We start from the raw sequence: 14,669 nt of genomic DNA on the forward strand, positions 1-14,669 counted from the left end.
TGGTAGATTTCAATGGCAATGTTTGTCACCTCCACTAACTAACATGATGTAAATTTTTATGCTTCCTCCTCAAATATAATTAATTTTTAAAACTGTGTTGTGTGTGTATGTGTGTGTATTGCACAGAACATCCCAAACCATCTTATTCATCACTTCCCAGATGGCACCCTCCCATAGCCTCCCTCCCCTAACTAGAGCCCTTATACTCTATTATCCCTGCTACTGTTCGCTGTGTTATTGGCACCCCAGCCATTCCCCACTACTTCTCCATCTGGTGAATCTAGTCAGCCTATCTAGAGGTCTTTGTTTTAGGAAGGTCAGCTGTTCCTCATCAACCAGTTGTCAATATTCCTTTGGATAAGATTGGGGTCTGCTGTTCACTTTCCCAGTTCTATGCTGGATTACTATCTGGGTGTCCGTTGGGCCACTCTGGCCTCAAAAGAAGGTATCTCCTATCTGGCATTGTTGCTTGTTATGTAGCCTTTAGCCATACATATGGACTCTTAAATTATATTGGACCCTTTAATCTTTGGTTATACTTTCCTTTTGGGTGTTTAAGGCCATACATTTGGCCCAGATAAACTAATTTATTTTTACTCTTAAGGTCATTTGAGGAGCTGCTCCTCAGGGGTCACATGGGCTTGGGAGGAACCCCTGGCTCCTTTCTTTTACCAGTTCCATCTATGTGAAGATAAGTCAAAGATCCTGCTCAACCATGGTTGGCTTCACTTGGAAGCATGGAGGAAGTGATTCCCCTGTGTTGGCCCTCCTCTTTGTAGACTGGACACTGGTTCAAGTCCATCTGGTAGGGTCTCATTGGCCTCCTTGATCAAGAGGACAGGTGACCCACCACAATTACAGGACATTTTGAGAGATGCTCATAGTCCCCTGGAACTAGTCAACCTAGGAGGGCAAGGAGCAAAAACTGTCCTTTATGTTCCTCTGACCAAATTAGCAAAGGCTTCAAAGTATGTCTGTTAAACATCCAAGAAGGTTAGTTCCACCAGTCTGGTACTTTTAATTACTGTGTGCCGTGTAGATAAATCTTGGGCAAAGACCAATTGTTCTCAGATAAACCTTGCCTAGACATATATTTCTTGATCTGGATGAGAGACCAAAGGTGTTGCTTCTTTCCTCACTTAGAGAGCAGAAAAGGAAGACTGTTTGGTTTTTTAACGAGGCTATGCTGTTGAATCTTCCTTCACCAAAGGGAAGCAATTTAGTGGAGACGTTTACCCAGTAACCAGGTGCCAGTTTCATAGCATGACTGTATAAAGCATAAATTTAATAGTATGGTGAGAAATATCATTAATATGATTTTATTATTGCACATAATTTTCTAAATTAAGTTCCAGTTACTTGGTAGTTCAGAAAAAAATACTGACTATACAGCAATATACAACTTAAACTAGACAATCTACTTGCAGTTTAGAATACAATTTTAAAAAACAGACATGACCAGCTGTCGTCTCACACTACCCCATGAATTCAAATCTCTATACTAGTACACAGGAAAATATTCCTTTGAGGAAAAGTGTATTATTTGCACACCTCCACCATGGGTAGGAAAAGCCATAAAAAAGAAAGTCATAACAAATACACCAATAATCCAGGTGGAATTAATACAATTTATAAATGATGCATATTATATTTCCTGTATCTCCTCCAATTCTTGGTTCACAAATACCCATCTCAAAGTGAACCTGCCCAGAAGGCTTCCTTCCTACCACAGCTGAAAGCTCTCTTTCTGCTTTAAACGTGGAGAATGTATCACTTAAGTATCTTCTGGAACTTATTGCTGTAGCATCTTCTATGATTTTTATTGGTTTAATATTTTTTAATCTTTTTCTTCCACAGAGCATTTGCACAACTCTTGCTTCACTCGTCACTCATGTAGGGACACATAGACTATCAGCTCTGCAAGGCCAGTCTTCCTTCCATCTTCCCTTTACACTGGTTGCACAACAGCTGACTTTAGTGTCCTTCTAGAAGAAATGCATGCCACTGCTCATTGGAATAAAGCTGTACACGCCTAGAACCGGATGTTCTGGTAACTGTGTCACTTCCCTGCCTAAAACATTCTGTAGCTTCTCACTGTGCTCACAACACAAATCCCTTACCCTTCCCTTCATGGTCTATGCTGTGTGGTCTGTCTCCTGTGTTCCTTTCCAACCTGTTCTCTGCCACTTTGAGTGCCCCCCGCTGTGCTCTAGTCTGATCAGCTGACAGTTTTCTTCTCTACATGGCCAGGGTAGTCCTACCTCAGGATTGTTCGCCTGTGCTCTGCCTGCAACACTGTCTTCCAAATGTTCACATTCTATGGGGTTCCTCCTTGCCTTTATTGATCTCAACCCTTCAAAGGTCACCTTCTAGCAGAGGCCTCCTCTTATCACCCAACTAAATCCCACTTTTTACCTTCTGCCTCTTAACCTACTTAATTTCCTTCCAAGCACACTTATCCTTAAGTCGTTATGCTAGCTATTCAATTGTTCATCTTTTAGAAGTGTGGCAAATTTGTCTTCTCCACCCCTCCGTATCACAGTGCTTGGAATGGTGTCTGGCCATGGAAGCATCTCTGTCATTATTTGTTGATTAAATTAATAACCAAAGAATGAACATCAGAGTTGTTCTAAGCACCAAACCCAATTAACTTACTAGAATAACAAAATCAGTAGGAATTAGAAACCTAACACAATTATGTGTTCTAAGTTGTTTCCCATGACAGCTCTTGACTTGTTTACAGCTTATGCTAAACAGGTTGTAGCTGCTCTTTCTTAAAATATCAGTCATCTTAGCCAATAGCCAAAATCATGCTGATAGTGTTAAAGGAAAAATTGTGCTACATGCCAAGGAATTTAATATTCAAGTTCGAGAACCAAATATTTCTAATCTTTTCTTCAGAGAACATTTTAAAAAATCTCTAACAGTGACATTACAGTTGACTCCAAATGACAATATTGGCCTCAGTTCTGTTGAGAGGTAGGTTCCTAGGCATCTCTTTAGGATTAGATTTCTTGGAAGAAAAACTGAGGTTGTAAATGATCATGCTGTAAATGGTCTACATTATCTATCTTCTTTCTTCAGCTGTTTCTCATGCCACAAAATAGAACATACATTAACCCCACTTAGAGGTTATATTGTTTAATTATGTGTACTTTCAGATCTATTACTCTGAATTTTGAAACTTTCAATTTCCTTATTTTCATACTTGGTTTTCATTATGTCTGAAAAGACCACACAAGGTAATATAAATGTATCATTCTTCCTGGAGATGCGGCTTTGGCATTCACCTTACATGTGTGATTGATCCATAAGGCAGCTGTGACTGATAAGGTTAGGAAGATAGAGGATCTTTGAGGAAAGAGAATAAAACTTCACCACTCATCTTAAAAAGCAAAATTTGAGTAACTGACTCAAAATAGATTGTGCTCACTCTCATAATGACAGTGGCTTGTACTTACCTTGCTCTATCATCTTCACATCTTTACACCATAGACATAGAAATAAAGTTGCAGGGGATGGAGAGATGGCTCAGCACTGGCTGCTGTGGCAGAAGGCCCAGGTTAGATACCCAGCACCAGCATGTTGGCTAAGAGCCATCTGTAACTTCTGTAATATCTGACCTCTGCAGATGTTACACAACACAGGTGTACTTGCATACATTCAGGCAAAACAGTCATATACATAAAATAAAAATAAATAAAGAAGTGTTTTGTTTTTGGTCTTTTTGAAGCAGGGTCTCCCTGTAAGCCCCAGCTGTCCTGGAACTCACTATGTAGACCAGGCTGGCCTTGAACTCACAGAGATCCGCCTGCCTCTGCCTCCCAAGTGCTAGGACTAAAGGCGTGTGCCACCACGCCCAGCAAGAAATGTTCCTTAAAAAGCACCACATGGGTGTACTTACCTACTGGCAGGCAATACACTCGCATACATAAAACAAAAATAATACATGAAAATATTTTTAAAAAGAAGTAAAGTTGCACATATTTACAAAATGGCTACACGGGTTATCTCATAAGGAAAAAAATACTTGATCTTTCAGAAAAACTCAACATACATAGAAGTACCCCTACCTGTCTTTAAATAGTGTTTCATTAATCCCCTTCCTTCGAAGAAGATCTCGTGGCCCATAGGGTGTGTCTTTGCATTTAGAGTCTGTGTCACAGAGGAGGGTTTGTAAAAATGGGAAGAATCCAGCACTTGGAAGGTTTCGTGGTGCGAGGTAGCCTGGAATTAAAAAATAGTAATTACATCACTATGACACACATACATGGAAAGGGAAGAAAGTGTAATAATAACTCAATTTCATGAAATTACCTTTCAGATAAGACCATATGGGATCTCCAAATTGGCCCCACTTCTGCAAATATCATTGGCCATGGAGTAAGGGCAGGCCTGGGGGTGTTTTATTTAACTTGATTTTATTAGGTTTGCTAAAATGAATCAAAGGACTTTAAAATGTCTGTTGCCATATGGACTCTTCTTTTTAGATTTATTTCAAGGAAATCCTTAAAGGTAGTTTCAAGAACATTTTCTAGGCTGTTCTAAAAATAAATCAGTACTAGGCTGGAGAGATGGCTCAGTGGTTAAGAACATTGGGTGTTCTTGCAGAAGACCAGCCCCCAAATGGCGGCTAACAACTCTCCATAACTCCACGGTATCTGACACCCTCTTCTGTCCTCTGCAGGCACTGCACGACACAGGTGCACTTACATACATGCAGGCATTATAGTCAAAACACATAAAATAAAAATAAAAAATTTAAAAACCACTATTTCCATATGATAAAGCATCATGTAGCCACTGAGAAAATCAATTAACATGGAAAATGTTTATGATGTATTGCTAAAAGAAATAGATTAGAAAAAAATTAAGTAATATGAACAGAATATTCCTAATCTTTTAAAAACACACAATCACTTACATATTAAAAACCTGAAAGATCAGACAAAAAAAGTTTGATGACTTTAAAATTGTTTGATACATTTCGAAAACATGAATTTCCTTTAGTTCTTAGTGACTACATATTACCTTTTTCCCCTATGCTTACTTTTAAAAAAGATTTATTTTTATTATTTTTAATTATGTGTATGTCTGTATGAATGTGCACATAAGTGCAGGTGTCCTTGAAGGTCAGAGGTCTTGGATCTCCTGGAACTGGAGTAATTGGAAGTTCTGAGCTGTCTGACACTAATGCTGGGAATCAAACTTGGATTTTCTGCCAGAGCAGTAAACACTCTTGACCACTGAACCATCCCTCCAACCCTATGTCTACTTTTATAATCAAAATGAATATAGATGCAGACACTGATAAATATTTTAGTCTCTTCAAATTTTAACAATTAATTATCTTATCTATGCAACTTTTTTCTTTTCTCCTGTCCAAAAAAATATAGTAGTAAACTATCATCAGAGAAAACAGAAAGCCTACACAATGGTAGAAAAGTCTTTGTTGCTATGTCTCGATAGTGGGTTAATATCTAAAATATAAAAAGAACTGCAAAAAATTAAATACCAAAAGCATAAAACTGCTCACCAACAAATGAAATGAACAGACACTTTTCAAAAGAAGAAACACAGATGGCCAAAAATTGGTTTTTTAGTGTTCTATACCCTTTAGCCAGCAGAGAAATGTAGATTAAACACACTCTGGGATTCTCTCACACCCTAGACAAAATGACTATGGTCAAGAAAACAAATGACAAGTGCTGGAGGGGATGTACACAAAGAAGACCATCAATCCACTGCTGGGGAAATGAAAACCAGTTGTAACCACTATAGAAATCCGTATGGGGGTGGTCTTCAAATTTTAGAAATAGAACTACTATATGACCCAGCTACACCACGCCTGGCTGTTATACCCAAAAGACTCTCTATCCTACCACAGAGATGCTTCCACATTCATGTTTATTGCTGCTCTGTTCACAATAGCTAAGAGACAAAGCCAGCCTAGACTGCCACCAACAGATGAATGGGGAATGAAACTGTAGCATACATACACAAAGGAATTTCATTCAGTGTAAGAAAAATGAAATTTGCAGGAAAATGGATGGAATTGGAAAGTATTATATTAAATAAGTTGATCCTGTCTCAGGAAGACAAAAAGTGCATGTTCTGACTCATATGTGGATCCTAACTTTAAATTTGTATGTATGTATGCTGTGAAAGTGGGTGTAGACTATTAAAGTAGATAGGAAACTCAGAGGGGAACAAAGGGTGCTGAGAAGGAGGAGGGGTGAAAAGTTACTGCAACATGAAGACAGAGAGGAGGTACCACCGGGAGAAAGACCAAGGGAAGGAGTGGGGCAGAGAAACAATAACAACAAAATTTGTTTAAAATGCCATAAGAAAACCTAATTATATGTTATCGAATAAAATTTAAACAATACTAAGTGACATGAATGAATATGCAGATTTCCCCAAAAATCATTCATGAAAAGCAAGAACTGCAATGGTGACAGTTTTACTTTAACCAGCGCTCTATAAAATGTGACGGCTGACAAGGTGATTGCCAAGCTATGGGAAATAAGTCATTTCACAATTAAGTTTGTTATTAAAACATTAGCATCTTTTCTGCAAGAGACCATGCAGACAACGAACAAGCAAACAGACAAACAGGTTTCAAAACTATAAGGGACTCTCAAACTGAAGACTGACAAAGAAAGCCTTAATTTCCTCAGCGCTGGTCTGTTTTCATTTTAAAGAGAAAGAAACAAATTTAACGGGAACAACAAAACTACATATCAATGTGTGAGCAAAGACTGTGAGGCATGGAAACATCATTCAGAAAGAGAGAAGTGGAAATAAAAGGAAAGGGCCACAGGAACGTTGGCCAGGAGAGTCATGAGAAAAAAAAAAAAAAAATGGAGAGACTTTGGAGAAAGCTGTCCTGTTGGTGGACTGAGGAGCCACTAGCCCAGGAATATGGGTAGCCTATAGGAGTTATAAAAGACAAGAAGGCGAATTCTCCCACAGACAGTCCAGAAGACACACAATTCACTCACACCTTGAATCTGAGTACATGAAAATTCAGTTCTGGCTTCTGACCTCCAAAACTGTTAAGTAATAAACTCTGTTATTTTTAAGTCACTCGGTCTGTGGTAATTTATTATAGCACATGAAAGAAAATAATATAAACACTAATATCAGTAGTTTTGAAAGCTCTGAAAACTCAGAAGAGATTAGACTATCCACTAATACTATTTTAAGACGCCCCAGTTTCCAACACCAGAAAGACTCCTAATATTAAACTCAAATAAAAACTGCAGTGAACCAACAATTTTCATGTCTCTTCCTTCAGTAAGCCACCCAGAGAACCTGCTAGAAGGGGACTAATCAAATTGCCTTTTTAGGCTTTTGTCTCATCCTTCTATAGCAAACTTCTGCCACAGTCAACTTCATACAGCAAGACCTTTATACTCTGTAGCACAAGTTCACTAGTAAGGGTCATCTGCCCTGTTCCATAGATCCCAGCTGTGGGTGCTCACTCAGCACACAGATCTACCAATGAGCTGGTTTCTACTTTATTGCAAACACAGAAAGGCTGATTTGAAAACAGAGGGAGAGAGAAGGGCAGCAGAAACACCACCAGACAACCCCTCTTCTCTGTGCCACTTATCAGCGTGGTGGTGTGGCTGAGAAGCAAAGACAAGTGATGTCACAACCAGAAGAGAGGGCTGCAAGGAACAATGTCAAGGGAAGAAGTACCACTTTGCATCCAATGTTACCTTTCGTGGAGTTGATTTCAATTTGAAAATCACTTGAGAGGAATTTGAAGGAATTTAAACCTACAACATTCTTTGATGCAAAAAAAGGATAAGCTTATTTTTGTAAGAAAATTCATCCCAGGTTTTCTTTAAAAGTAAGCTCCCAGAGTATGGAAAGCACAGATGGCAATACTGTACATGATTTCTGATGACTGGTATGTAAGCTGTCCTAATGGGGCTGTGCAAACGAAGATTCAGCTATAACCAAGTGCCAGGTACAGTGTGTGCTGCCTATGTTATTTACTTTACCTCATCCTTTCAAAACTTTTGTTTTGTTTTGTTTTGTTTTGTTTTTTGAGGCAGGAACTCCCTGTAGCCCCAGTTGACCTAGAACTCACTATGTAGACCAGGCTGGCCTACATCTCACAGTATTGGGATTAAAGGCATTTGCCACCATGCCTGACTTAAAACATTTTTTTTAAAAAGATTTATTTTGTTTTTATTTGTGTGTGTGTGTGTGTGTGTGTGTGTGTGTGTGTGTGTGTGTTTAGCTGTCTGTCTATTATGTATGTGTGGGAGTGGGTGCTCAGAGAGTCCAGAACAGGGCATTGAATTCCCTGGAGCTGGACTTACAGGTGGTTGTGAGCCACTCAACATGGATGCTAGGAACTGAACTCAGGTCCACTGCAAGAGTAGCAAGATCTCTTAACCATTTAACTTTAACAGCTGTGCACCTATCAAGGTGAAGAAGCTGCTGTAACAGTCCTGTATCCCGTGTACTATTGTAGGCATGTAGCATGTTTATATCACCCATCTTTCACTGACATCCATTTCTTTTCTCATGCACACTAACTTTTCACAAAACATGAAAATTCTCTACAACTAACAAATAAGAATCAGAAGGAATTAAGCTTTGCTGTCACTTTCTTGTGAAAAGAAAATGGATTTTTCAGTCTTGTACCCTTCTCAATGATGTGTACAAGGAAGTAACCACCCAGAGAAGTTGTAATAAAACTGTCATGTTTTAAAAAGCTGCTAATTTTAACTTGAACCTATTCTATTCTGAAAGTATCTCAGTTGTGTTCAAGTTCTAAAATAATGTTTTCTTTTATATTCTCCAATTTAGGATGAAGGAAAAACAGAAATATTTCATTACCCTTAACAAAACTTCCAAGAATTACACATAGAGACAAAAATTATCCTCACAATTGAATGCCCATGTTCTCAACCAGAGCTCATGTTTAAGGAAACAGGAAGATCATTACTTTGTGAACTAAACCACAGCAAAACCCACAGGCAAACAGATCTCAGGGTCTCAAGATGTTAGGCAGGATAAAATCCTTGGTACCATGATACCCAAAGATCTTACACCCAGGACAATATCCATGCCCATCTCTGGGGGAAAAAAGAACCTACTGTAGGTCAAATTGACCAGGCTCCAACATAGTCTGGAAGTGGAATGGAAACAGTGGTAATTAAAATCCCAAGGGCCAGTATCTTAAGTTTCCAAACAGTTCCATGAAGATGTAGTAGGCAGCCATCCAGGAACAGACAAGTTATTCTCTTAAAATGAGTAAAGTCCAAACATCCAGCATAGCCCCATTATAATTTGACATAGTCCAATGTTGTTTTTAAGGAGCTGAATCAAATCAAATTATAAGACAACTTTAGGAACACACCTAAACTAAATCAAATTCATTTTTCATAGCCATAAGAAGAAAACCAGGATTATGAAATGATTAGTTCTCAGGATTTTTAACATCTGCTTTGTAATCCATTGTCAGTCAATATGCGTATGTTTGCAGAAAAGGGAGATCACAATTTTCTTTCCCTTACTGCGTCAAAATTCTTATCCAGAATATTAATGTGGCATAATGTCTTTAAAGATTAAAGTAATATTAAAATAACAGCATCATCTGGGAATTTGTTAAATATGAACAGTTTAGGGGCTGGGGATATAGACCAATGGTAGAATGAATGCTTTGCCTATATGGGATGCTCTGGGAGGGAGCAAGGGAGGGAGGGAAGGAGGGAGGAAGGGATAGAGGGAAGGAGGGAGGGAGGAAAGAAGGATAGTTCACCTCCTAATGCAGAATTCCCAGTCAAGCATTCCCTAATTAGGAACTGTGGAGGCAGAGCTCAGCCATCTGTACTAACACTCACTTTAGGTGGTTCTGATACACACCAAAGTTTAGGAGCCCTGATTTTTTTGTAAGTTTCAGATAGTAACCATTTTAGTCCTATAGACATACCAGTACCATCACAACCACTTAATTCTGCAATTTTTAGTTTGAAAGCAGTCACAGACAATGTGTGGCTCCTTAAGCCTGGTTGTGCTCCACTAAAACTTTATTTACAAAACCAAGCAGCCGTTGGCTGGATTTGGCCTGTGGGCTGTGGTTTGCTGTGCCCTGGAAGGATATCTCCTAATATTCATCCTTTCAATCTCCTGGTTTTGTTCTTGCTTTTATTTCTCCTTCCTTCTCTTCCCTCACTGCTCTTAATCTACTTTTCCTCTGTTTCTTACTCCTCTTTGCTTGCTAGCCATCTTCTCTGTTTCCTTCTTTCCTCCCACTTCTCCCTGCTCTTCTACTTCACCCTGTCCTTAACAATGTGGTGGTGTTCCCCAAGTATCCTCCCATTCCACTTCATTGTTTATTTTACAGTGGCAATATTTTCATCTACTTCCATAAGTAATTCAGGACCATATTGCTCATTGGCACTGTCTAGATAAGTGCTGTTTTCCTGCTTATTATGTTCTTGAAAACAGAAATATTAGTCTTTGTAGTAACAAAGCTCTCTCCATTTGACATCGTTAGGCTCCAGAAGTATTTGGTAAGCCTCCTTGGTGACATTTGTAGATATTATAGCAATTGAAGAATTGAAGAGTTTCCACTGTGTTTCTTTGTATTTTCTTCAAAACCAGGTCAGAACTCAACCTTGGTGGTATTTTTATGTTTCCAGGTGAAAAGAATAACTTTATTCCCATGAAGAGATGCATGATAAGTCATGCAAAGAAAATTTGGACTAGAGACATGAGGAGCTATTATATTCAGGGCATTCTCTTTTTCTTAACTTTTGGGACAGAGGGTCACATTGTCAGAATAAGTGTAAGGCCTTCTGGCCATGCAAATGCTGTCTTTTTGTTAAATAACACAAGTACTTAACACCATGCCAAGGGTAAATGGGAGAAGCAGATCCAAAATATCATCTGCAAGTAATTAAATACTCTAATATGATGGATCTCAGAAGTATATTTGTCATACTTTTTGAAAGCGAGTCTTTTACAGCTTTTGAGCAAATTTTGTTCTGTTACATTTTTAAAAAATATTTTATTTATTATTTTTATTTTATGTGTATGTGTGTATTGCCTGCATATACGTAAGTGCATCCATGTCGTGCAGACCCGCAGAGGACCCAAGAGGCTGCCGGATCACCTGGAACTGGAGTTACGGACAGTTGTTAGCTGCCATGTAGGTGCTAGGATTTGAATCCAGGTCTTCTGCAAGAACAGCCAGTGTTCTTAACCACTGAACCATCTCTCCAGCCCCCTCTTAGTTACATTTTTGAAGACATAATTAAAATCATGAATGATATGAGAATTGTTCCATAACATTGCCTGAGGGCAGAGGACTACCTCCACGTTCCTTCACAGGCACCTTCCATTGGAGAACCAGCTTGTTCCTCAAAGGGAGGCTTCCTGTTCTGTTGCTACCTGAAGTTAAACTCAAACGCCCCCTCATTCCAATCCTCCTGAGTAAGGGTTTCACTGCCTATGTGGCTCAGTGAGGTCATAGCTGAGGGAGAAACTGACACAACTCTCAGCCCTCTAAAAGGGATGGTCAGCAAAATTGTAATTTTTTTTGACAATAGCTAAAGAATACTTCAAAGAGGGAAAACTCTTAACATTTGCCTTAACACAGTACTCACTCTGAACAACTATTAAACATACTTGAATTAATGATTAACTTATGAGAGTAACAGGGATGCTGCATGATTTAGGACTTTAGTATAATGTATAATTTATGTTATTAGATGTACATCAAAGTGTCTACTTTTATCCCAGTGTTATAGTAAGTATAGATATGATCAGTTCAATAGATAATACTGCATTGTATTCATATGTCTTATCAAAATGCGTAAACTCAGCTGATCAAAAAAAAACCAATAATCCTCTTCTTGTAGGTCATTAGGTGTTATTATTTTTGAAAATCAAAGCAATACACACTGGCTTCCATAATACTAACCACTAAACCTATATTTACCATCTACTCAGTAAGTATTTACTAGATAAGTACTGTTGCCTGGCTCTAAGTAACGTGTAAAGTAAGGTTCATGCTTCTATTTGAAAAAAGAAAATTTCTATCCAACATTTTTAAAAATGGTTATGATGAAGTGAGGAGTGACAGAGAGGTAAAGGAATGAGCAAGTGGGTGTGAACTCGCCTCATTTTCAACTCCCTCAGAACTTTGGGTTTTTGGTTTTCTTTTTGGAGGGTGAGGGTTGGAGACAGTGTCCCTTGTAGTCTCAGCTGGCCTGGAACTTGCCATATAGACTAGGCTGGCCTCAGTCTCACAGAGATCTGTCTCCCTCTGCCTCCTAAGTGCTGGGATTACTTTTACTAAATAAAAATGGAAATTAAATTCTTTATTTTCCTGAACTGCCAGAAATATTAGATATAGAAAAAATCATATATTTTAAACAGATACCAAAACATTTTTTAACCTTTCATAAACTTTTAAGGGAATTTAATTTATAGCATTTTTCATGAGGCATGTGACAACCCTATAGGCTGGGCAGGGCCAGTGTCACATGCATTTGAAAGATCAAACAAGGTTAAGGTCAGATGAACAATGAATGTCAAAAATACAACTACAGAATATCTGGCAGTGAAAACATTTTGTTCAGCTGAGTTTTAGTACCTCAGAGTGAACAGTCTGAGAATTGGGAAAGCAGGTGTATTTCTGGTTTTGCTGTTGAATTCCTGAATCACAGGGGGTAAATTAACCTCTGTAAATCTCTATTTCCACATCTATAAAATTGAGGATAATGGGCCTTGCTGCCTCACAAGGCACAGGGAAGATTAATTAGATAAAGCTTGTGAAAGACATTATGAACACCGAGCAGGCAGACCGGCAGAAACCAGTTGCTTTGCTTATCTGCCCGCTGTTGTACCATTTGTCTTATTTACCACTCGGTGGCTGAGGCTTTGCTGCTCAACCTGGTCTCCAATCTCTGTGCCCTGAGCCAATGAATGGTTAGGAGTATTGTATGATGTGTCTACCTAGTAATTCATAATACACACCTGCATCAACTGGAGAAGTGTTTCAATTACTGCGTGCTCAGTGGGTGTGGTGCTGTGACACATCCTGCCTAATTCTCCCCAGGCAAGTCTTGCTTCATAAGACAGATGCTTTTCCAAGTTCAAATTCATTGGCAAGGTGTAGACTACAGCTGGCAGTGAGAGCTGAAGCAGGATGCCTAATCCTTAAAGCAGTGGGTAAGGAGGTCCTAGGTTCAAAGAGGTGGCGTTTGGGAGAACTCAGCGGGAGATCACTTGCCTCGAATATGCAAGGCCCTAGATTCAATCGCCAGGGTGCTGTAAACAAAAACTTGTCATCTGCACAGTTCAGTGACTAAGACAGAGACTAAGAACAGACCTTGGACCACTTAGGCAGGTTCTAGGATCATTCACACATGCCTGCGTCCCTCAAAGGGCTGCCAAGTATACAGCCAGACAGTCTGAAAGGCACAAAAGTGTCCCTAGGAAGATAAGCTTTGGAACTAGCTGCAAACAAGATTAAGTAGGAATAGATCCCTGACTCTTTAGAACTTGGACTGTTACTATCATCAGTTTTTAGGGGATTTTTTTTCCCCAGAAAATAGGTTAGACTCAGGACCTTGCTGTCCCTTCAGCTGTTGCTTCTTTGACCTTCAAGTGTATGTTTGAACTGACACTCAGCCTTGGAAGCGCTAGACTCTCACATCATTGGGTGTCCACAACAAAATGAGTCTCTGAAAATCACCAAGAGTCTCTGGGAGTTCCCAGTCCATATCCCGATCTATTTAAATTTTAAATGAAACACTTTGAGTCAAGGCTGGGAGACAACAGAAATAGGTAAGAAGCAGATAAGAGACTCCCAGTGGATTGCACCTGGGGAATTTAAAAAGAAGAATCTCAGGCACCCTATTCAAAATATTCCCACTTGGGAAACATGTTGAGGTCCGTGGCTTATCTTAGAGGCTCTCTTGATCAGTCTAGATAAGCTGACCAGTAATTTGTATTCTTGTTTTCTGAAATTCTCCTTTGAGCAACAAAGATTCAATTTCATTAAAAAAAAAAAAAAATCCTTATTTTAGCCACTTGCAAACAGAATCTTAACAACTATTTTTCCACTCTACATCCTGATTTTCTTGGATTATTTAACCATGACTATGTCCTTTGGCCTGTGGTAGACTGAATTAGGTGGGGTGTACATCTACTGGGTATGACTGTGCAGACGGGAAATGTCAGAGAGGCCTAGTTGGTGCCTGGGGTTGGGAGCCTCAATGGGAAGCCCTCTCCTGAGCTACTATCCCCTCTACAGACCCAGCAGCCCCAGGTTACCTCATCAAAGGAGGGATGCACTGGAGGAAGCTGACTTCCTACAGATCCAGGGCATCTGCTCTGATGCATGAGCTGTGGCTGGAATGGTGATCTACATCAGATTGCCCAGGTGTCCAGGCAGCACAGGCAAAAAGCCTGCTATGGGAGCAGGTAAATGGAGGACTTAATCCCTCTCTCTTACTCTGATCTCAGATCTGATGTTGAGTTGAGGGTGTGGATGCTGATGGAGCATCAGGGATTTCCATAATCCAGGCTCTTGGGCTCAAAGAGTTTAGGAGACTAAACTCTAACTCCCATTCTGGGAGATACAGAATATATTTGCATATTAAAGACTAAAAAGTTTTGCAGACACGAAA

At 39.3% G+C, this 14,669-nt stretch overlaps 1 protein-coding gene across 1 annotated transcript in view; it reads right to left on the reverse strand.

The window, feature by feature from the left end:
* Abca12 (ATP binding cassette subfamily A member 12) overlaps positions 1-14,669 on the reverse strand; it is a 168,568-nt gene that overhangs the window by 112,882 nt on the left and 41,017 nt on the right. Inside the window, exon 3 of the mRNA XM_008825667.2 lies at positions 4,074-4,227. Within this exon, the coding sequence (XP_008823889.1) occupies positions 4,074-4,227 (154 nt within the window). The remainder of the gene's footprint in view (positions 1-4,073; positions 4,228-14,669) is intronic.

This window comes from Nannospalax galili, unplaced genomic scaffold (genome assembly GCF_000622305.1).
Source record: "Nannospalax galili isolate Female #2095 unplaced genomic scaffold, S.galili_v1.0 scaffold127, whole genome shotgun sequence".
Classification (NCBI taxonomy): Eukaryota; Metazoa; Chordata; class Mammalia; order Rodentia; family Spalacidae; genus Nannospalax; species Nannospalax galili.